This window comes from Asterias rubens, chromosome 1 (genome assembly GCF_902459465.1).
Source record: "Asterias rubens chromosome 1, eAstRub1.3, whole genome shotgun sequence".
NCBI lineage: Eukaryota > Metazoa > Echinodermata > Asteroidea > Forcipulatida > Asteriidae > Asterias > Asterias rubens.
Genome location: NC_047062.1, coordinates 16741002 through 16764007, shown reverse-complemented (window position 1 = coordinate 16764007; position 23006 = coordinate 16741002). Strand labels below are relative to the sequence as shown.

General features: G+C 38.4%; 2 protein-coding genes across 6 annotated transcripts; one reads left to right on the top strand and one right to left on the bottom strand.

The window, feature by feature from the left end:
- The first annotated feature begins 1381 nt into the window (after positions 1-1381).
- On the top strand, positions 1382-11896 carry LOC117296288 (E3 ubiquitin-protein ligase FANCL-like). The gene is made up of 10 exons (XM_033779140.1): positions 1382-1482; positions 2630-2729; positions 3574-3744; positions 4624-4830; positions 5509-5580; positions 6103-6253; positions 6962-7045; positions 9429-9556; positions 10003-10119; positions 10356-11896. Exons 2-10 carry the CDS (start codon positions 2631-2633, stop codon positions 10455-10457), a joined length of 1131 nt encoding a protein of 376 aa, XP_033635031.1. The 5' UTR covers positions 1382-1482; position 2630; the 3' UTR covers positions 10458-11896.
- A 1547-nt stretch (positions 11897-13443) lies between these two features.
- On the bottom strand, positions 13444-22932 carry LOC117296254 (serine/threonine-protein kinase VRK1-like). 5 transcript variants are annotated; one of them, XM_033779128.1, is made up of 13 exons: positions 22821-22932; positions 22374-22451; positions 21187-21327; positions 20435-20490; positions 19776-19845; positions 19186-19382; positions 18626-18724; positions 17901-18033; positions 16646-16778; positions 16010-16068; positions 15157-15499; positions 14987-15120; positions 13444-14190 (listed from the first exon to the last, which is right to left on the bottom strand). In XM_033779128.1, the coding sequence occupies exons 2-13, from the start codon at positions 22411-22413 to the stop codon at positions 14039-14041; spliced, it is 1557 nt and encodes a 518-aa protein (XP_033635019.1). In that variant the 5' UTR covers positions 22414-22451; positions 22821-22932; the 3' UTR covers positions 13444-14038. The 5 variants fall into 5 exon arrangements, with proteins under 5 accessions (XP_033635019.1, XP_033634992.1, XP_033635010.1 ...); XM_033779101.1 differs by having other exon boundaries at positions 14987-15499; XM_033779119.1 differs by having other exon boundaries at positions 13444-14187; positions 14987-15499.
- Between the last annotated feature and the right edge of the window lie 74 nt (positions 22933-23006).

The following is a 23006-nucleotide window of genomic DNA, read 5'->3' as shown; positions in this document are numbered from 1 at the left end:
TTCCTTAGATCCCAAACCATCACACCTAGGCGCCCCTAATGAATAGATTGGCTAATTAGCTCAGCCCAACTAATTAAACATTTGCATAATATAGCCTGTACGCACATACTATATACGAAAAAGCGCGCAAGTATCGAATAGTACCAATTATAATTTGAAATGTTTTCAAAGTAAAATCAATAAATCTTCAGATTTTTCTTCACAGATGTCTTCCCTAGATCCCAAACCATCATACCTAGGCGCCCCTAATGAATAGATTGGCTAATTAGCTCAGCCCAACTAATTAAACATTTGCATAATATAGCCTGTACGCACATACTATATACGAAAAAGCGCTAGTATCGAATAGTACCAATTTTAATTTGAAATGTTTTCAAAGTAAAATCAATAAATCTTCAGATTTTTCTTCACAGATGTCTTCCCTAGATCCCAAACCATCATACCTAGGCGCCCCTAATGAATACTTTGGCTAATTAGCTCAGCCCAACTAATTAAACATTTGCATAATATAGCCCGTATAACGCACATTCTATATACGAAAAAAGCGCAAGTATCTAATAATACTAATTTTAATTTCAAATGTTTTCAAAGTAAAATCAATAAATCTTAAGATTTTTTTTCACAGATGTCTTCCTTAGATCCCAAACCATCATACCTAGGCGCCCCTAATGAATAGATTGGCTAATTAGCTCAGCCCAACTAATTAAACATTTGCATAATATAGCCTGTACGCACATTCTATATACGAAAAAAGCGCAAGTATCGAATAGTACCAATTTTAATTTGAAATGTTTTCAAAGTAAAATCGATAAATCTTAAGATTTTTTCACAGATGTCTTCCTTAGATCCCAAACCATCATACCTAGGCGCCCCTAATGAATACTTTGGCTAATTAGCTCAGCCCAACTAATTAAACATTTGCATAATATAGCCCGTATAACGCACATTCTATATACGAAAAAAGCGCAAGTATCTAATAATACTAATTTTAATTTCAAATGTTTTCAAAGTAAAATCGATAAATCTTAAGATTTTTCTTCGCAGATGTCTTTCCTAGATTCCAAACCATCATACCTAGGCGCCCCTAATGAATAGATTGGCTAATTAGCTCAGCCCAACTAATTAAACATTTGCATAGTACAGCCCGTATAACGCACATTCTACATACGAAAAAGCGCGCAAGAAAAATTTGAAGGTTTATTGATTTTACTTTGAAAACATTTAACATACCGTAGTACCTCTTACTGCCTGTAACGGTTATTATCGCGCCGCCGTTGCTTCGTCATGACGGTGTGTTGACAGGTTGTTTTGAAATTTGGTGCCAGCACCAAATTTCTCGCCAGCACCAAATTTGGTGCTAGCACTAAATTTAGTGCTGAGTTCAGCCTGGTCTTGCAGCTGTGTGTGTGTGACAAGCAAGAAATGCAAGTGAAGTGGTCATGAACTGTTTACCTGGGAAGCATTTCTACCTCCTTGTGGGAAGTAAGTATGCTTTTATTTAGCTAACTTTCTTATTCCTTGTGATGCTGGGCATCCTAATGATGTTTAAATGCTGTTTAAAACTTAAGTCGGCAACGCCCTCTTTGTTTGGCAGGATCCTTACTTAATTTTTATTCGAAGTTTTTGACAATTTATTTAGTCATCACTCATTCGGATTGTCTGGTGTAGTGTCACTAACTAGTGGTAGGCCCTTAATAATGGTTAATGATTGGGCCGTATAAATAAAAACCTGCATTTACTTTTACTACCTAGCCTTGTACTTAAGTCCTTATAAATAAAAGTACTTGTTACTTGGTTAATTAATCCATTTACACTGCAAATGGATTAAATTACAGCCCCATTTGGGCTAAACTGGGATGATGGGAAAGTGAAGTCAACAGCCAGGGCCCAATTTCATAGTGCGGCTTGGCGGCTGATTTTGTGCTTACTGTGCAATTTCTATTTCATAGCGCTGCTAACCGTAAGCAAGCGGAAAGGCTTCGCTCGGCCCCAGCGGCCAGTCTATCCAGGACCGCTGGGATGGGCTAATCGCTTGCACAGATTCTTGTTCAGGAAGTACGTCATGCGTACAGTGCGTGCAGTGTGAGTGTGATGTATGAATGATGGAACTGCGCATTATATTAAACCAATGACAGTGCATGATACGTTTGCCCATCCCGGCGCCTTTGGCTTTAAAAAAAGTTCACAGATTTACAAATAACTTACAGGGTTTACAGAAGGTAGTGGTGAAATACTTCTCTTGAAATATTAGTCCATGAAATGCTTAACTTTTTGAGAAAACAGTAAAACAATATCAATTTTCGATAGCGAGAATTACAGATTTATTTTAAACACATGTCATGACACGGCGAAACGTGCGGATACAAGGATGGGTTTTCCTGTTATTTTCTCCCGACTCCGATAACCGATTGAGCCTAAATTTCCACAGGTTTGTTATTTATATATAAAGTTGTGATACACAATGTGTGGGCCTTGGAAAATACTGTTTACCAAAAGGGTCTAATGGCTTTAATGCATAAAATAACAATTCTGTAAAAATTTGAACTCAATTGAACTTTAAAAAAATATCCCAGATGCAAATTTAACATGTATTCATACTTATTGATCCAATTGCTTGTTCTTCGATCAGAATGGCGACCAAGCAGAATCAGAAGGTGTTTGAGATATGTCCAAGTCTGATACCTCTGAACAAACAGCAGACCTGCTGGGAAGGTTTCATAACTATCAAGGTAACTAATTATTTAGGTCGTGCCCGAATTATCGGCTACAGCTACGGCTAGATTTCTGCTCCATCATGCTTAGAAGCCTAGGGACGTCCAGAGCACCACCCAAAATGCAACAGTCAGAGCTGTAACTGTAGCCGCCAATTCGGATACAGCCTTCTTAAAATTATCTAGACCATTGTAGGATTAACTTGATCATACTTAACTGCTCTTGGTTTGATTATCTTGACTGCTCTTGGTGTAGCCTGTTGGGCCCAGTAAGAAAAAAGTATAAGTTTAACGCCCTGCAGCTGACTTCACGAAACGCTAGGATTAATCCTATCTACATGTAGAGACGGGGCGAGTTCGAGTTAGGACAAGTAACCCGTCCTAACTTAGGACGCATTCAATGCGTCCTTACGTCTATGGGTACAGAACTTAACTCATCCTACTAAGTCCAAAGATTAATCCTAAGTTAGGAAGAGTTTGGTGAAATCGACGGCAGAAAATTAAAGAGGAGGATAGGGGCTCTTCTTTCTTCCTCTTTTTTTCCCCGAAGGAGGAAAAAGCCAGACTACAAGCTTGCTGGCTTTTAGAATTATTTGATTTTAATAATTTTGATTTATATTTTCTATAATGCACGATTCTGTTTACTCGTATATACTGTATTGTTGTGAATTTAATTGTCTAACTCTTTGAATCTTTGTCGAATAAATAATGATAATTGTTTTTTTTTAATAATAACTTTTCCATCCACAAACTTTGTTCTTCTAATTCATCCGGAAAAAGGACAAATAAATTCTGCTCATTCAATCTTGAAATAGTTGATAAATGAACCCTAGTAATTTGTATTCTTGATTTTTTTTAAAAGGGTCTTGATATGCATCTAAGAATTGAAATTCCTGAAGACGGTGATCACACGAGGGCCAAGTTGCTCGGTGATTGGCAACTCAACCAGTATCTCCATTCTCATCAGATTAGTAAGAGATTGAAGAATACTCCAGACCTGGCTACATTTTTAAGTGAACTTAAACATATTATGGTAAGTATTATTTTGGTCTCATAATTTTCATTAACATTTAATTTTGATCTTGATGTTGGTTCTAAATAATCTGCGAGGATGTTTCTCAAGAAGGCCCTAAGTGAGATAGAACTGAACTTAAAGACACTGGACACCTTTGGTAATTGTCAAAGACCAGTCTTCTTACTTGGTTGATCTCATCGCACAAAATAATAAACCTGTGAAAATTTAGACTCAATTGGTCGTCAAAGTTGCGAGACAATAATGGAAGAAAGAAGAAACCCTTGTCACACGAGGTCTCATCCAAAATCAAATTAAAATATTTGCGTGGAAAATTACTTCTTACTCCAAAACTACGTTACTTCAGAGGGTTTCTCACAATCAACAGCTGAGCTCTATTTAATAAGTAAGTTTTTAATGCTAACAGTGATTACCAATAGTGTCCAGTGCCTTTAAGTCAACTTCCTAATGGCATCGTTCCTGGGGCATCTGTGGGATTTTATTCAATGTCCTAACTATTCTGGGTATGACGAACTGTAGGAAAGTATTTGTTCTAGCAGTTTGTTCTATAAACTGTTGGTTGTGTAGTCTACTATACCTTGCTGGTTTTGGAGCTATGGGTGGTTGTTTATTGCTTGGTTGAGATGAGTTGCCTTTTGTTTCTTGTATTAACAAAACTATTTATACTCGAGGGACCCAAATGATCAGTCAACCGACGGATGGTGTAGACTTTGTAAAGATGCAGGTTTGAAATAAATAGAAATACATATTTTATTTTTTTTTAAGTATAAAAAAGAAATAAGATGGTGCTCGAAATAAAGCAAAAACAAAAGGTATTGCCTTCAATTTTTTGAATTTTGAAAGTGGAATCACTTTTTGAACAAAATGTTCAAATTTTAGGAGCTCACAATGCAGCATCGTTATGACGGACAGAAAGAACGGACTAGCATGACCATGTCGACACAGTGCTCCCAAGTGATGCAAGACATCAACCAATTAGGATGGGAGAAGCTGTCCTATGTGGATCCATCATTCAGACGTTTAGAGTTAACTTCCAGGGGGGATAATGGCCGAGATCATTGTATCACAGTACATATGGATCCTCAGGTAAATCTTTTATTGTTATTATTAGGTGAGGTTTGTAGTAGCACCATTTGTAAATCTCTTTGAGTAGAGCTGGTGCGGGAAAAAAAATGGTCAACAACTCAACGATTTAATCAGTATGCCCTGATTGTCTTCAGGAGAATGCTGGATACTGTTGCTAGATGATGCTTAAACACTGCCTAGGAGATTAACTGGTAGTTAATATATCTATATTTAAGGTATATCTATCGATAGTGCACGATGGAGGCCATCTTTACGGGCAACTTGGGTTTTGGCTGCGATCTGCTGTCCTAACTTTTCTACCCGACCAAGTGATTCATCGTCCAATTGTGCAAGGACATTGATATGCTTAAAACTCATGAGTGTCGCACACATTATTTACACATAATACGTTGTGCATTCAAACAATTTTCCCCCAAAGATGGCTGAAAATTGTGTATTGTCAAGTGGGTAGTATCAACACAAATCATGGTGGTGTGAGAGTATGGGTTCAAATCCTGGCCAGGCTGTTCTTGTTGTTTATGCTTAGTACAGACAGTTCTTTGCACTGTTGTATTTACATGTACCATAAATAAACCAAAACGTTTAATGGTTTGAAGTGGTTGATAAATTCACCAGCAAATGTTATGAAAAAGAGTGGGATTAATTATTAAGTAATGATTTCCTTTCCCCCTCTCTTAGCATCCAGTTGTGGCTCCAACCTGCACAACAGATCTACCTGGAGATGCATTTGAACTACACTGGACGCGGAAAGTTAGTTTTTATTTCAATCATTCAGTACTTTAGGGCAGTCGGTTGGCAGAGTGTTTTCTTTTCTCACCTGAACAAACTGCAGTGAAATTTGAAGTTTCAAGGTCCAAAGTGGTCAAGGAACAAACTTGTAAAGGTACGAAGTTGTCTAGGTACAAAGTAACCTGACTCCCTTGCTTGTCTCACACTTAGTCATGGTCATGAGGTTGAACTATTTCTCTTGCATTGCAAAGCAACAAAAAGAGAGAAGTTTAGACCACAATTTTCTCCTAAACTGCTTAACTTTACAAATTTACAAATGTACATAAAGTTTGCTCTGAATGCACAACACATCATGGATGTTTGTTTTATGATTTCAAAAAGTAATTTCTTTTATCCAACAGGTTATAATAATAATAATAGTGTTAATGAAATTTATACCCCGCATTTTCCATACTAAAAATTAACAAAAGCACCTTACAATAAAATGATTACGAAGAACTAAAGCAATGATTACTTGTTCTTTATTTGTGTTCTGATTTTCAGAGTTCGTTAGCGGATATTTATAAGCAGTTTGAGGGGTGCTTGGAGAAGTACAAGGATTTCTGGGATACTGTGAGCGAGATTGACGAGCAGACCTGGGTTCTAGAACCGGAGAAGCCTCGTCCTTCAGACACAGCCAGGAGAATTGCTCTTGGTAGGCAGTCTTCTTTATCAATCAGCCTTGTCTATGTTATCTTTTGTCCAGTGTGATATTTTCAATTTAATTATTTGTTTAATTTGGTTAATTTGGCGACCATCACACGACCATCCACTATAAACCGGCCTTCACACTGCACGTGTTAAGCACTGTATCCTCAGTACGTTCCTGAGATCTGTGAAAACAATCAACAGGCAAATTACTCTGCTTAGCAGCCAATTTTGTGCTTACTGTGTGATTTCCATTTCATACTGCTGCTAACCGTAAGCACACAAAAAGGCATGCTAACCTTCTGGTGCTTACCGCACTAAAATAATTGACATCACATTAATGCAAATGTTTCTGCTCACTTATGAAATACGCTTGCACCTTAGCAAAATGTTCTGCTACAGTAAGCACGAAAATTTGCTTACCGTTAAGCAGCGCTATGAAATTGGGCCCAGGTAGGTTCATGGGTAAATTTCTAAGACCAGTCGATTTATCTTGTACGTTCCATTTGATACTTATTTTTTTTTTATGCAATGGCTGGCACAGTATTTACTTTTAATCCGAATCATTTGTCAATTAGGAAGAAATTGTAAATAAATAGTAAACTTGCGGTAACAACCATGTGTAAATCTCTTTTGTGCGACGTTGGTACTGATGAGAAGAGCCAGTGTGGTCTTGACATTTCAAACAATACTTCCATTTGTCAATTGTTTGCAGGTAATAACTCATCCATACAAGTAACACTGGATCCGCTCTACCCAAAGATGCTTCCCAAATTCAGATTTCTTGGCGCTGACCATGGTAAGAAATTCCCAATATTTTTGTTTTTATTCAAAAATGTTTGTAAACTGTACAGTCAAAACAAACATTTTGCTATCTTATTGTTAATCATATGTATAAATTTGTTTCTTTGATTTTATGACTTGTATATATATTTCCATGATTCTTTCTGAATCCTTCCGTTAATCCCTTTCCCCTCTCTTTTTCTATAAATGGATATGTGTTTGTTTGTACTTGTTTTATGCCTCTGAAGAAGGTCCGGTTTGGATCAAAAGCTAAGGCCATCTACCCTACTCATTATATATTTCCATGATTTATCTATGTATATACATTTTTTATGTTGTCTTTGCTTCTTTGTTTTATTCTAATATGTGATCAAGGGACCAAATTTAGTGGCCCTTTTGCACAAAAATGTGTTTTGATTTTGGGGCAATAAAGGTAGTAAAATAGTAATAAAAATCTGAATACAAAATCTTATGAAATGTAGTTTAATGAAAATCAAAGATTGTTAAATTATATTCAATGAAAGGGATGAAAGTATGCTCCCAGCTAGAAGGGCAAGTTATGTTGCACGCCCTTGAAAACAAGTTCACAGCCCTTTTTGCTTTACTGCAAAAAGTATTCGCGGTTTCTGACTTCATTGAAATTTAAAGATTGTAATGATTGTTGCCGGAAGGCTTGATGTTGATCATGGCCATGGTTCGATGTTACTGTATAATATTATGCGGCTTAGTAAAACTAACACTAGTCAAAGAAAAGGCAAAGTCGAAAGAGGGCGCTGTTTAAATTGACGCGCCTGTAACTAGATGATCAAGCAAGACGAGGAAGCAAAATGCGGGCGCTCCACACATCCGCCAATAACTGGCTCATCACCGAGCAATCTGTAATTTCTTAAGAGAGAAGCATTTTTTCAACAAGTGGAAGAGTCAGTCTGCTAATGACTAGGCCTACTGCTTACAGCAAATATGATTCGTTTTCCATTTAAATTAAGATTTCACAAAATGTGGATGTGACCAGAGAATGAGGAGTTGGGCTATCGTTTGTGTTTCTTGTGGTGGAAAAATTTATGTTACAAAAACTTACAGTTCAATCTACCTTCTAGGAGGAAGAAATACATTAAGAGGGACAAGTCAACAACACTCCCTGTTCCTTCATTATTTGCTAGAAGCCCAAAAGGTATAATGTCATATTTGTTTTGCGTGTTACAGTAGCTTTGCATAAAGTGGCCGGGCCTGCTTTAGATTTATGTACTAACCGAACCAATACGCTTATAGATAGCCTGTAATCGCTCATTTAAGTTAAATCTAATAAAATCGCATAACTTTGCTCAGGGTTAATTTTCTCAATCATTTGATAAGTCTTAAAACCATCGGTGGAATTGGGCTAAAAATTATAGGGGCGACTGATTAATGAAAACTGAACACAATCTTCACAAAGGTTGGTGATTTATTGTCATGTATTCTGATACAAAAAAAACATGCAAAATGAGGTAATTGAAACACTGCTTAATTATTTCTTGAAGCTTGTGGTAAGGCATACATTTGGAGGTAAAAGCTGTGATTATACTTGGTTAGAAGAAAAAGAGCTTTATTTAAATATTAAACTATCTTGGATGCACTTCTTTTGTTTTATTTCCCCACAGAGTTGTGTATTCACAGTAATATTTAGCACTAATTCAGAACATCAATTTTAGTTTTGAATACTGGAGAATATAAATTTTTAACTGAAGACTTGTTTAATTAAATAGAACAAATATACCCCAAAATTAGTCAGTGACTAGCAAGCAGGACCAGTTAGTTTTTCATTCCACTGGTTTGTCAGTTTCTTCATTAGTCCATATTCAATATTCCATATTAAAGGCAGTGGACACTATTGGTAATATTACTCACAATAATTATTAGCATAAAACCTTACTTGGTAACGAGTAATGGGGACAGGTTGATGGTATAAAACATTGTGAGAAACGGCTCACTCTGAAGTGCCATAGTTTTTGAGAAAGAAGTAATTTTCCACAAATTTAATTTCAAGACCTCAGATTTAGAATATGAGGTCTCGAAATCAAGCATCTGAAAGCACACAACTTCGTGTGACAAGGGTGTTTCTTCTTTCATTATTATCTTGCAACTTTGATGACCGATTGAGCTCAAATTTTCACAGGTTTGTTATTGTATGCATATGTTGAGATACACCAAGTCAGACGACTGGTCTTTGACAATTACCAATAGTGTCCAGTGTCTTTAAATAGGCATGCTTTTCATCACTGGACTTGCCAGCCGAACCACTTAGAGTGAATTTTGACTGGTCCTCAGGTTTTGTAACAGGCATTCAGCCAGTGGACTACTGTTAAAGGAGAACACTGGGGTCTCATAAATACAAACCTTATTTTTGTTTTATTTATTACTAGTCATCAATCCATTACGTGAGAAGTTGAATAGCAATCTCAACGACTGGAACACAAGTAGAAGTCTACTCAGCAACCTGAAGTCAGTACTGAACGTTGAGTTTCCATCACCCTCATCTAGTCGTAAAGAGGTAGGACAAATCCCTCATATGGTATTATTGTACTATTAATGTCACTGGCGATTGGTTTGGAGCATCAAATTCAAGTTCTGGTGGTTAAATCAGTGGAGTGTGGGCTTGAATCCTGGTAGTGACAATTGTGTTTTTGAGAAAGATGCTTTACTACAAGCTTCTCTTCACTCAGGGGTATAAATAAAATGGGTACCTGCTAAGGTAGATGTTGATATTGTGTATGCATGAAAAGACCTTTTGAGCGCCATGGCAGCCATGGGCTGTATACTGCCCAGGGAACTGAAACAGATTACTTGAATGTTATTGGCTCAATGACCAGGGCACTATTGTAAAGCGCATGGAGACGTTGTGTGAATTGGGTCAATATAAGAACTAGTTGTTATTATTAATGTATAATGTCACCATTGTGTATATTTCATGTACCCTTTTCTACTGATTGATTACAGGACTTCAGTGAAGAATGCGCCATCTGCTTGTCGTACCACCTGGAGGGCGCTATACCAGAACGGGCGTGCGACAGTCCTCAGTGCAACAAACCCTTTCATTACAACTGTTTGTATGAGGTAATATTTAACAAAGATCATGTTCTATTAATGTCCTTTAGATGTAGTTCAAATATCCAGGCACAAATATTAAAAGGTAAGAATATTTTTTTATCTTAGTGGATTATTTTTAAAGCTGTACTTTTTATAATTGTCACAAATTTTACCTCCATATCTTTTGTAAAGTTAATACGGATGGCAATATATGTAAAATGATCGTAGTAATAATTGTTTTGATTATTTTATTTTATTGTCAGTGGTTGCGCTCTTCTTCGTCAAGCCACCAAACAAATACCATATTTGGAGAGTGTCCATACTGCAGTAAGCCAATCACAATCAAGAGAAATGACAGCAGGTGATACTAGAGGAATGTTTGAGTTCTCCAAATGTTATATGGAATAGCACTCTGAAATAAAGACATTACAAAATTTGAATCTACATGCAACTTTTGGAAGTTTCTTTGGTGTCCTTTTTAATGCCGTTGACATTACGGGCAAAGTTCGCTTAAGGACCAATGTTTAACGAGTGGTTGTTAAATCACGTATGAAGGGCATGCACACGGACGTTGTAGTTTCTGATAACTGGTCCACTCTACACTGTGCTATGAATACAGCTGTTGGTAACCAGCGATGCGACAGAACCAGCGATGCGACGCAACTATGCCTGGTAGGCAGGTTCCAAATACATGTAGTCGACTAGCATAGTCCATCATCGACTTAACATTTTCTGATAACTTGTTGACTTTGAACTATGCTATGAATAGGGCGGTTGATAACAATGCTCAGCAATGCCACCATGCCTGGTAGGCTGGTTCCATATAGTCGACTAGCTTACTCCAACTATCATTGACAAAACATTTTCTGATAACTTATCTACTTTGATCCACTACCATGCCTGGTAGGCTGGTTCCAAATAGTCCACTAGCGTAGTCGAATTATACTAGACAGTTTTACGAGATAACTAAGTCATCAAACTATGGTCAAGGATAGTCTTAGCACAATCTTGGCAAGAGATGCAGTTGCTACCCACAGTTGCCTTGCTAAATGAAGATGTATTTGATGTTCTTGATAAATACCATGTCAAGGTTTTTTACCGTTTTCTCTTTATGCAGGAACTTTATTCAGCTGTAACTTTTGTTGTATTTTTCTGGATAATTTTGCCTGTAATTCAGCATTTTGTTGACAAAAAGTTTGGAGAGTTTCTCAATAGACCCCTTGCATAATACAAAATGCTACAGAGACACTAAGGGTGCAGGTCACGTGCACGCTTTTACGCAGAAAGCTACAGGGACACTAAGGGTGCAGGTCACGTGCACGCTTTTACGCAGAAAGCTACAGAGACACTAAGGGTGCAGGTCACGTGCACGCTTTTACGTAGAAAGCTACAGGGACACTTAGGGTGCAGGTAACGTGCACACTTAAACGCAGAAAGAACAGCTATCGTCCAATGATTTGCTTCGTTTGGTCTCAGAGAGAGAGTATTACGACAGATGCAGGGGGTCTATTCTTATGTTCACTATAGTCTGAATCAATATTAGACACTATAAAAAGCGTGCAAAGCAGCAGATAAATTTACAACTGAGGGAGGCTTCTAAAACACGTGTGTTTTGCAATCTTAACAAGTCAAATTTATTCAACTAGTCGTATCGTTTTAATTACACACGACAAGTGAGTTTCTTTAGAAAGTAGAAGAAAAACTGAAGTACTTGAAAATACTTGGCTATATATTTACAGAGAAAGTGACCGCTACATCTTTGACATCTGTTAATCTACCCAATTAAAGGAGAATTGGTTCAAAATAAAAATTTCAGCAAAGTTTTGTTTTTTACACTTTTGTCAGAAAAAGAATTAAAAAAGGAAGACTTTTTTTCTTCATAGTATGATTTCAGTATCTTTGATTTGAGCCCTCTTCTTGTGGAAGGTTTATCAATTAGTCTTGTAATACCTCGGTAACAAATTGTGAAGTTTGATTGGTCGAGAACCAATCACGTGCCGTGCAACAAATACGCATGTACCACGGCTGCCGTCACGGCGGGTAACATGAGTGATGTTAACCGAGGGAACAGTGAAGAATGGTTTCTGGTTTGAACAACTGTTCAACCGCTTATTAAACTATGCATACTCCATCGTTATCATGTTTAAAGATAACAACATAACTCAGAGAAGAGGAATAATCATGTTACCAATGTATAACAAAACAATTGTTGCACGCTGTGATTTTGGGTCCATGGGTTTTGTACACCCTCGGCTGATAATCTCGGCTTCGGGTGTACAAAACGCCATGGACCCTGTCACAGCGTGCAACAATTGTATATTGTTCAAGATGTGATGTCCCTGTATTGCTCTTTAGGTAACCTGAAACCAGACAAGTAAATGCTGTCAAAGTAGTTTTACTAAATGCGCGATAATGGCAAAATGCACATTAACAAGGCACTGAAAGATATTTCTTTAATGTGATCTAAGTTCTACTATAGGCACAATGAAAGGTATTATACATATTATACAGGATTGGTAAGGACTGGTTATTAAGATTATTCTGTAATAACTTTCTCTGTGAAATATTTCCCTCAGAAATGAAGTCATATTCAAAATATCTGTACCTGAAAACCTAAAAAAAAAAAATGCAAATCTCACTACTTTCACAGGTTTATTTCATGTATGGTTGATCACAAAACCTAAACACCATTCAAACAACCCTGTAACAAAGTACAATTTGTGACTGGTAACCTGCTCATTTCTTCTAAGCCGGGAATTGTAAAGAAATACTTTCTGTTAAGCAGCTCTATGAAATTGGGCCCTGGCATGCTTGATAATTCTTGCATTTGAAACATCTGCTCCAGAATGCGTGTGGTTCGAAGCCCACCCGAGTACCATTTGAAATGTTTTCCTCAAAGCACTCACGAATCACCACGACGGTGTCAAGGTGAAAACCGAAAATTGCAACAAGATAATTGGTTTATGACAGTGGCTAGATTGGTTTTAAAATATAAAAAGTAGTGCTAGACAGGCCTATTCGGTCCATAGAAAACATTTTTAAAGGCAGTGGACACTATTGGTAATTACTCAAAATATTTATTAGCATAAAACCTTACTTGGTAACGAGTAATGGGGAGAGGTTGGTAGTATAAAACATTGTGAGAAATGGCTCCCTTTGAAGTGGAGTAGTTTTCAAAAAATTAGTAATTTTCCACGAATTTGATTTCGAGACCTCAGATTTAGAACTTGAGGTCTCGAAATCAAGCATCTGAACGCACACAACTTCGTGTGACAAGGGTGATTTTTTCTTTCATTATTATCTAGACGACCAATTGAGCTCAAATTTTCACAGGTTTGTTATTTTATGCATATGTTGAGATACAGCAAGTGTGAAGACGGGTCTTTGACAATGACCAATAGTGTCCAGTGTCTTTAAATAAGTACAAGGGATAACCTACATGTCCACCTGAGGCAGGTTGTTAGAGACTTTTCAGGCTAATCAATCACATTTTCTGATTTTTCAAAAGGCAAAAAAGAAAACGGAAATCAGACTCAAGCAGGCAGACTGTGTACATGTATTACTTAAAAATTTGTGTCCAAAACACAACCAGACAGCGTTGCATAAACTTGTTGCTCATCATGGTCCAACTCCCACCAAATGGTGCATCTCAGTAGGCATTGAGGTCCAGGCACAGTCTTAGCCAACCGCACCCACAGCAATTGCCTAGGTGCCCTGTGCTTTTGCTGTGGTGCCCTTTGCAAGGTTTCAATTCAAATTTACATTTTCCTCATAGAAGTGCCCCTTGCCAGAGGAAAATTGCTGTGCCCCTTCCAAGAAAGAAATAAGAGGCTTGAATGTCCACTGTGAAGGGGTCTCTAGTATCAAATGGCTACAATAAAATACACTGCTTTATGTGAAGCAATGTGTTGCTCAACTCTTTTTGTCACCCATTGTCTATTTCCGCTCAGCGTTTCCTCTTTATCTTGGGGGTCTGTTTGACTCCAGGAGACGTTTGTGTAGACGAGGTTGCCACAGATACAGGGAATTTGCGCTTCCTTTTGGTGAAGGTTTCTCCTGTTGCAGGTGAGGGGGTTGTTTCAGCTTTACTCTTCACTACTGCGTAAAAAACAAAGATCAAGATACAGGTTTGAGTGCAAAAAGTAGTGTGTAAAAACAAAATCTTCCAGTTGACCCCTTGCATGCACGTCTCACGCTGCGACTGTGCCACGCTCACCATTTTGGTGGTCAATAGGGTTACGTGTATACGCCGCGTCGCACTAAAATAGTGCACAGAGTGACATTGCCCACCAGTATGGCGCATCCAAGATTATTCTGATGATGACGTCAGGTGAATTGGGTCAATACACAATTGATGTAGTACATCTTCTTGATAGAGGCAGTGATAGGATAACATTAGAGGGTCAATCATCTGGCACTTTTCAAAAATCTAACTAGATTGTTTTATGGTATTGCAAGTGAGCCAGTTACTGACAGTGTCGTGGCCTAGCGGTTAAGAGCTCCGGATTCAAACTCTGGCGTTTCTGATCAGCAGAGTGTGGGTTCGAATCCCAGCCGTGACACCTGTGTCCTTAAGCAAGACATTTAACCATGAAAAGCCCTTGGTCCCATGTGTTGTGTAACGTACGTAAAAGAACCCAGTGCACTTATCGAAAAGAGAAGGGGTTCACCCCAGTGTTCCTGGTTAGACTGGCAGCATATTGCGCCACAGCACCTTGGTGCTATGTAAAAGGAGTAGATCTCATAATTTAAACGTAGTCCCACATACCTTGCAGGAAATCCTGCATGTTTAAGCGCATTGAACATCACTGGGTGACGGATATGCGCGCTATAAGAAAACACTATTATTATTGTCAGTGTATTTCTCTCCTGAGTTTAAAAAAACTGTACACACCTTTTGATCTCACAGGAGATTTCTTGGTTGCATAAGGTTGGACTTTGGGCTTGGGGGCTGGACCCCTCTTAGCAGCAGGACCCTTCTTGGCCGCACCTGAAGCAGTTTTAGCTGATGGTGACCTCCCTGGTGACCTCGGTGTTGACCTCCCCGGAGACCTCTCAGTTGACCTCCCTGTTGTCTTAGTAACTGGTTTCCTGCTGGCTGCAACAGGTTTTGCTTTGGGGCTCTTGGCTCTTGGGGAGTCCGAGTTTGATGAACTGCTTGAGAGGGCTGCCTTTCTCCCCCTTCCCCTTTTTGCAACTTTTTGGGGCGAGTCTGCCTCATCACTGTCATTTTTGCGTTTGTTAGCGGTTTTGTTGACAACGACTGGAGAGACAAAGTCTAGTTTCCCATCTGCTCGACCTCCTGAACGCGTGATGGCCTTTGTGAAGAGCTCTTTCATCTGTTTGTAGTTGGGTACCTGTTCATACTCTAGCTTGCTCACATACTCCATATATTTTTGCAGCTCAGCTGACAAAGAGAGAGAGAGAGAAATCCATCAAATTTTTAAAATGGAAACGCACTCAAACTTGGATGTAAGAATTGGGACAGACTGCATTGTGGAAATGTCTAGGCCGAGCAGTTAAGAGCAACGAATTCAAACTCTGGAGTTTCCGATCAGCAGAGTGTGGGTTCGAATTCCCAGCCGTGACACTTGTTTCCTTAAGCAAGACACTTAACCATTGCTTCATCCTTCGGATGGGACATAAAACTATTGGTCCCATGTGTTGTGTATTGCATGTAAAAGAACCCAGTGCACTTATTGAAAAGAGAAGGGGTTCGCCCCGGTGTTCCTGGCTGTGGCTGCTGTATGTGCAGTAGTACCTTGTAAACTCTTATAAGGTGCTATTAATTGAGTCTCAGAATTCATCACTGCAATAACCTATCTTTCTGAAAGTTTGGATATACTCAGCGCCTTGAGTACCGTGTTTGGTAGATAAGTGCGCTATATAAGACTTTGATATTATTACCAACACTCACCTGGGTGGCCTCCTTTTGGGAAACAAGCTTTCATCAAAGAGGTGACATTGGACATAAATCTAGAGAGAAAAAAATTCAACCAAAAGATTTATAAAAGCATGGTCTAGTAATGGTATTATCTAAGAAATGTTCTTTACAAATGACGCTTGCCAAATGTCCTAAGTGTTTATATTAGACAACCAACTGAATCCTTTTAAAGCCAACACTCCACTGAAGACATTGCATGAAGTAGTCGAAAGAATACTTCATATCTAACTCCACCTTGTTCAGCCTAAAATAATTGGTAACTAACTATTTACACAGGGATATACATTCGTGAAAATGAAGCATTCCTGAAAATGGCTTGCGTCCCTTGGTTCCACCTTGTGTTACACCCTGAACCTCCCAAATGGTTTCAGGTTTTCAGACTTGACCCATCACCAGAAATACAACACCCTGTTTGGGCACAATGTGAACTATTTCTCTCCCCCTTTAGTTATTGCTAGACTTCTTTCACAGAAATTTTAATGCAAGGAAAGTTTGAAAAAATCCTGAAATCTGGACAAATCCCACACTGAATATTTTCCGACTGATTTGAGTTTTCTCTTGCCTAATCTGGTACTACTAAAAGTTCCATAATAAATAGAAAAAACTAACTTTGTCTTTTCATTGGTGAGGTATGTGAAGTCTGTGTTGTTTAGTGATATCTTGTGTTCCCATGGTAAGCAACCAGTCAGCCACTGTAAGATGACGTAACCAAGTATCTCCATATCACCACGCCTAGAGGGGGCTGAGACCAGACGGAAAAGATAAGAAAGAAGTGATGTAAAATCTACAAAGAAGACAAATGACTTGTGAGGATTGAGGAATTAATATTATGTAGGATGCAGACTTTATTATGATTTTAATAGTTTTCATGTTCCATGCAGCTGAAAAGCTGAATTGCAAATTGACCATTGACCCAGCCACATGGACCCATAAATGAACAAGGAGCACAGCCTGAGATCGAATGTGTTTGATTTCCTCTTGAGGAAGGAAAAAGCTGAGGGCTTGGAGAAAACCCTTGTGGCATTGGAGAGAACCAAATATTCACATGGTCTTTGCCGGGAATCGAACCAGGGCCACAGTGGTGAGAGGCGAGCGCTTTAAACACGAGCCACTTTGTGGAACATTCAGAGTACTTAAATTGTACAAACACAACCTTCAGTCAAACCTTTACTCCTGTGGGTCTTGGGGGAAGCCCAAAGGTCTTGTACTTAACAAATTTTCAATGGACTCAATTAGTTTTTACAAAAGAGAGGAAAGAACAATCTTCCTAGTTTGCTGTAATAGGGTGTTGTGGCCAAGCAGATAAGAGCACTGAACTCAAGCTCTGATCGTTCTGTTCAGCAGTGCGTGACACTTGTGTCCCTGAGCAAGACACTTAACTATAATTGCTTCTCTCCACCCAGGGTTAAATGGGTACCTGTGAGGGCACAGATGGTTCTTGTGATTGGTTTAGTCGAGTAGAGCATAATTAATGTTGCACAGGCTGTATACTCCCCAGGGAGCTGAGATGGTTTAAGGAATGATTTCAGGCCCAGTGACCAGCCGTCGATTTCACCAACTTCTTCCTAACTTAGAATTAATCTTAGGACTTAGGACGGGTTCAGTTCCGTATCCAAATACGTAGGACGAATTTAACCCATCTTATGTTAGGACGGGTCACTCGTCCTAACTCGAGTTAGGATTAACCCTAGCGTGAAATCGGCTGCAGGGGGTAATAATGTTGGAAGCGCTTTAAGGAGCCCTTGGTTGTGGAAAGCGCTGTATAAAAAATGATTATAATTATTATTATTGTTATACCACTTTTGCCTCGTTGCTTCATATTTCACTATGGGGCGTAGAACAACTAAATACTATTGCCACTTACTGACTCCGTTATGAGCGTCTCTGCTCGTGAATTCTGGCGTTCCATCGTGGGCCTTCTTAGGGTCAGCCTTGTACTCTCTATGTTCTCCATTTATGCTGAATCTCGATGCCAGACCATAGTCAACTAAAAATACCTACTCAAGAATGATAAAGGAACAAAATATGAAATTGGAGTATGTATGTCAGGGCGGGAGTGCATGTAGAAATAGTTCCGCCGTAGAAACAAAAAGTCTTTGCTGATATTATTTTCAATATAATTCTAATAGACTTCACAAGAGATATCTTAATTAACTCTTGAAATAATCAAACCAGAAATTGGATTTGATATTCTTAAAAGCTTTAGACATTTTTAGCCTCGTGATTTGTTTACACCTCTGGTAAACATTCTCTGCTTTAGAATAATTATGTAGTTCTTATAGGCAAATTGGGTTGGTTTTTATTTGATGGTTTATGCAAGAAAATTGTATACAATTTTATTTGGATTAAACGCTCTAAGTTTACTCAGAATCAAGAAATTCTGTTATAAAAAATGCTTTTGAATGATGAAACACAGGAAATTTTGTGAAGTAACACACAAGCGTATGCCAGCTTAGGAGCCGAAAGTAGCAAAAACTTTAGGCATGCAGCAAATACGGATGTGTGTGACGCAATGACTTACCGTTACTAACAGAATTGCTCGTGGCCCAGCAAGCATTATCTCAAAATTGTGTCTTAGATTGACCATACCTTGTTCTGGTCCTTTGCTTCAAACCCAAGTAGGATATTAGCACTCTTGATGTCTGCATGAGCGTATCCCGTACTGTGTAAATACTCCAGGCTGTCCAGCTATAAACAATGGAACAATTCACACTCACAACATTAACAATAAAGTTACTTTCTCGTTAGTGTTTGGTTTAACCATACACTCATGTGATAAGCAGAGTATACACAGTGTAGGCATGATATTTGGGTCCTGGAAAGAGTAGGGAAAGGCTTTTTGAGTACGAGAGCGATAGTTCTAGGTTTACTATACTTTTCAGGCTATTTAATCTCAATTTTTCTGATTTATTTGTTCTCAAAAAAAGTGAACTGGTTGATCATATTTGCTTTTACTATTTCGAGCCAAAACCTGTCAAAGGTTAGAGTTTGAGGCATAGCTAGTCAAGAAAATAACAGTGAGGTCACAACTTTAAAAGGAAAGGTAAACCATCATTTTTTGGAGACTAAATTAATTCCTACACTCTAGTTTTTTATAACAGTGACAAGATCTAAATTGGATTTGAGGAGCTACATGGGGAAAAACTTACTATTTGAATGGACAAAGTAAACGCAGTCTTTGGAGTAAACTGTTTGTTACTTGCAAGGTACTTCTTCCAGATGTCTTCACCAAATCGTTCCATGACCAGGAAGCGGAAATCTTTCTTGCCTCTTGTGTGCATCCCCGAACCGATGAACTTCGGCACTCCCAGGTGGGATAATTTGTGTTTCTGTTTCCACTCCTCAACTGATAAAAATACAAAACAAAAAAAGTTATTCATTCAAAGAAGAAAACTTGATTAACAGAGTGTTTCTTTCCATTATGACTTAGGACCAAAGAAGAAAATCCACAAGCGACATGGGTGGAACCCAACACAGGACGTTTCGGCAACTTCTATTAATAATCATATTAATTATATAGACTTGTAATGTGCAAATATCCACCCTGCTGGGTGTTCAACGCGCAGTAAAACCAAACAAAACAAAACAGACACAACAAAATTAGTCCTTGAAAACCTTTGACATAAGATAAGTTTTGAGAAGGTTTGAGATTTGTGGTACAAAGACAAGATCTTAGATAAGTGGTAGAGAGTTCCAGTTACCAGAAAGATGTTAAATAAGGAGATACATGAACACATACCTAGATCTGGTTTAGCACCTCTCTGGTAGAAAGCCTGCTCCACAAATAACGGACCGTTATCGCGTGGTTCCTGAAAAGAAAATGTATCTCATTAGTCTTGTTTCAAGATGCTATGATGAACACAGTCACAGGTCTGAAGAAGCTCCTAGCTAAGGAGTGAAACTATGTAACAGATGTAGGGTGTAGTGGCCTAACGGGGATAAGAGCACCGAACTCAAGCTATGGAATTCTGTTCAGCAGAGAGTGGGTTCGAGTCCCGGTCATGACACTTATGTCCCTGAGCAAGACACGTAACTATAATTGCTTCTCTCCACCCACAGGTAAACAGGTACCTGTGAGGGCAGAGATGGTTCTTGTGATTGATTTAGTCGAGAATTAAGGCCCAGTGATCAGGAGTAGTAATGTTGGAAGCGCTTTGAGACGTTCTTCGGATGTGAAAAGGGCTATATAAAAACTGGTTATTATTATTACATAATTTTTGATTTGTAAAAACAGATCTTTTAATTCATGATTATCAACAATCTAGATGAACTTATTTAATGAATAATAATGATATGATGTGTTTTAACTCTGAAGTGAACCTTTGTTAAAATGAAGAAGTGTAGTTGCAATAATAAAACTTAATATTTATAATAATGATGAAAGGAAACACAACTTACTATTTTTACAACATATTTGGCATCTGAACCAACTGAGCCAGTCGTGGCCTCGTCAGCTTCAAGAAAGAAAAAAAAATGGTTTATGATAAAAAAGGATATGAGATTTGATCAAGTTGCTTGGTGGTAATGATGAAGATGGAGAAGATGATTATTGTCTTGGTCTCATTCATTCAGGAAATCCGTCAGTGATTTTACTGCTCTCCCTAAAGCCTCTGAGAGTTGGAAGTCTGACAAGGATAGTGGTAGTGATTTGGTGTTCATTCTTTAGTCAGTCCAGCTCCTATCATCAGCCATTTAGCACCCACTACTTTAGATATATTTCTCTCATTTCATCCACAGTCTGTTTTCTGGTTTTGTTTAGCATCACCTGTTTGTCTTGTCTTCTTGTTTGCAGTTTGTCCATCTAGGCTGTCTTCTACAAGCCTTGGCTTAATCTGACAGACTCATACTCTCTTTTATTTCTGTCTTCTTTCCCTAGTTGCGATAATATAACCCTCCTCCCGGCGGCGAAGGAGGGTCACGTTATTGCAACTATTCTTTCCCCTCCATTTGATGTGCTATTATTTCCCCTGTAGGTATCATTCTACTTTTCATTTTGAGAAGAGTAGTATGAAATAAATGTTGATTTTTTAGCAACTACCAGTTGCTCTCAAAGAGGATCAACCAAACAACAGGGAACAAAAGTCCAACACTCATCAAAGACCTTAAAACACTGACGGCCGAATCTGCCAAGTTTTCCAATATTTTCTCACCAAGGTAAAGTTCCCCAAAGCCTCCTTTCCCGACCGTTGGTCCAAGCTTCCATTCTTTCTTATAAAGATCTTTCAGAATCTCTCCAGCTGGAATACTCTCCGGCAGCTTGTACGCCCTGGGACCTCTCTTCTTTGGTGCCGCTAAAGAAAAACCAGACAAAACGATTATTTATACATACTGTACTCCTTTTTTTTCGAAATTTTGTCAGTGACCAGTTACTGGTTCTGATTTGTACATAACTTTGGTTTCAATAAAGATCTCCTGAGCTAAGTTATGTTCATATATACGTACACAGCACAGAGCCCAATTTCATACAGCTACTTTAAAGCAGCAATCATTGCTCGGCCATCTTTTTTCAGTTATAATTTATAAATCCAAGGCCATGTTCAAATTAGCAGAATTATACCTTTAGCATGTCCAGGATCAAGGAGGACTAAGGAGAAGGATCAACTGAGGTTATCAAACTTCAGGTCAATTCAAATACAGAACAGATGCAATACATCAAATACTAAATCAATATATGTAAAATGTAATCATGGGAATGCTTGTGATTCATTATATTTTAATTTTGTATGTTTGTAGCTCAATGCAAACCTCTTGATGAGGATCATGGCTCACGATTGTCACAACTAAAATTGTGACAGCATTTTGGACCTGTCCAAAAATACAAAAAGTTATCAGTTACAAGCTTGACTTGGAATCTGAAAACAACAATCATTAAATTGTTGGAAAATGTTTAATTTATTGATTGACAGCACAGCACAGCACAGTGCAGCAAGCATTCTATTGAAATTAAGTTATTGAACAATTTACTTACTCCTACTATAGCCCACCTTGTTGAGCTGTTAATGGCTCCGCTTTTAACATCGGTCTCATCACTGTCACCATTGATGAGACCGATGTTAAAAGCGGAGCCATTATTAACAGCTCAACAAGGTGGGCTACTCCTACTACTACCTAGAATTAGAAATAGAACTATGACGGTTCGTTCCGCTATATAGTATAGACCTCCACGTAGAGACGATAGCGGAACCTCCATGGCGGAACAAACCTCATAAAAAAAATCATATAAATAAATAGTTCTACTTCTATTTTTCTAATCTAGCTAGCTAGTGTAGCACTACTCTATTTTTCTAGTAGTTTTAGTACGTAGCGTAGCCGTCCCGTAGGGGAACATTTTTCTAACCTTTCTTGGGTTCTTCCTTGGCAGCAGCCTTCCTAGGCATGATGTCTGTACTTGTGATGAGGATACTTTCTAAATAACCTAGAGCACACAGACAAATCAAAATGACAACATCAATTTGGTGCAGCTAAGTAACCATCCCCATGGCATCCCCACACTTTCTTGAATTTGATACTGGTGTTTGAGCGCAAAGTAGAAACCCGCGCATTTTCAAACTTGTCCGGATAGTGCAAACGTCTTTTTAGGCTTGCGCGTAAAATTTATGAACTTGTGTGCAGGTTTCTGCTGACTATGGGCTCTCAACACTCCCTCAACAACAATCACCCTCAAAACATCATGCACATTGAAAACTATGAAGAGTGACTGCCATATCGCCGTAAATCCAACAGTCCTTCTATAATTATAACCACTTCAGTTTATTTAAACTACAGAAAGAATACAAGAACAAACCTCAACCAAACCTTGAAATTAAATTCAGGGAAACCCCTTTTCTTCAGTTTACGAATCTCGCGCTTTATTGAAAATGAACAAAATTTTACTTTTCTGACTTCTCCCCTGTTTGAATGAGAGAGCGCCCTCTGTCTACAATAAAACGCCAGCTGCATGCTCCACACACACAGAGATAAAAATTGGGAA

What these genes read in the sequence shown, in the direction of transcription:
- LOC117296288 (XM_033779140.1), top strand. Translation starts at nt 2,631, where the DNA reads ATGGCGACCAAGCAGAATCAGAAGGTGTTTGAGATATGTCCAAGTCTG. An exon ending in GTGAACTTAAACATATTATG is followed by an intron (nt 3,745 to 4,623) that starts GTAAGTATTATT and finishes TTCAAATTTTAG; the next exon opens with GAGCTCACAATGCAGCATCG. An exon ending in CAGTACATATGGATCCTCAG is followed by an intron (nt 4,831 to 5,508) that starts GTAAATCTTTTA and finishes CCCCTCTCTTAG; the next exon opens with CATCCAGTTGTGGCTCCAAC.
- LOC117296254 (XM_033779101.1), bottom strand. Translation starts at nt 22,413, where the DNA reads ATGCCTAGGAAGGCTGCTGCCAAGGAAGAACCCAAGAAAG. An exon ending in TTACTTTGTCCATTCAAATA is followed by an intron (nt 18,725 to 19,185) that starts GTAAGTTTTTCC and finishes CATTGTTTATAG; the next exon opens with CTGGACAGCCTGGAGTATTT. An exon ending in ATCTCCTGTGAGATCAAAAG is followed by an intron (nt 14,191 to 14,986) that starts GTGTGTACAGTT and finishes TTTTTTACGCAG; the next exon opens with TAGTGAAGAGTAAAGCTGAA.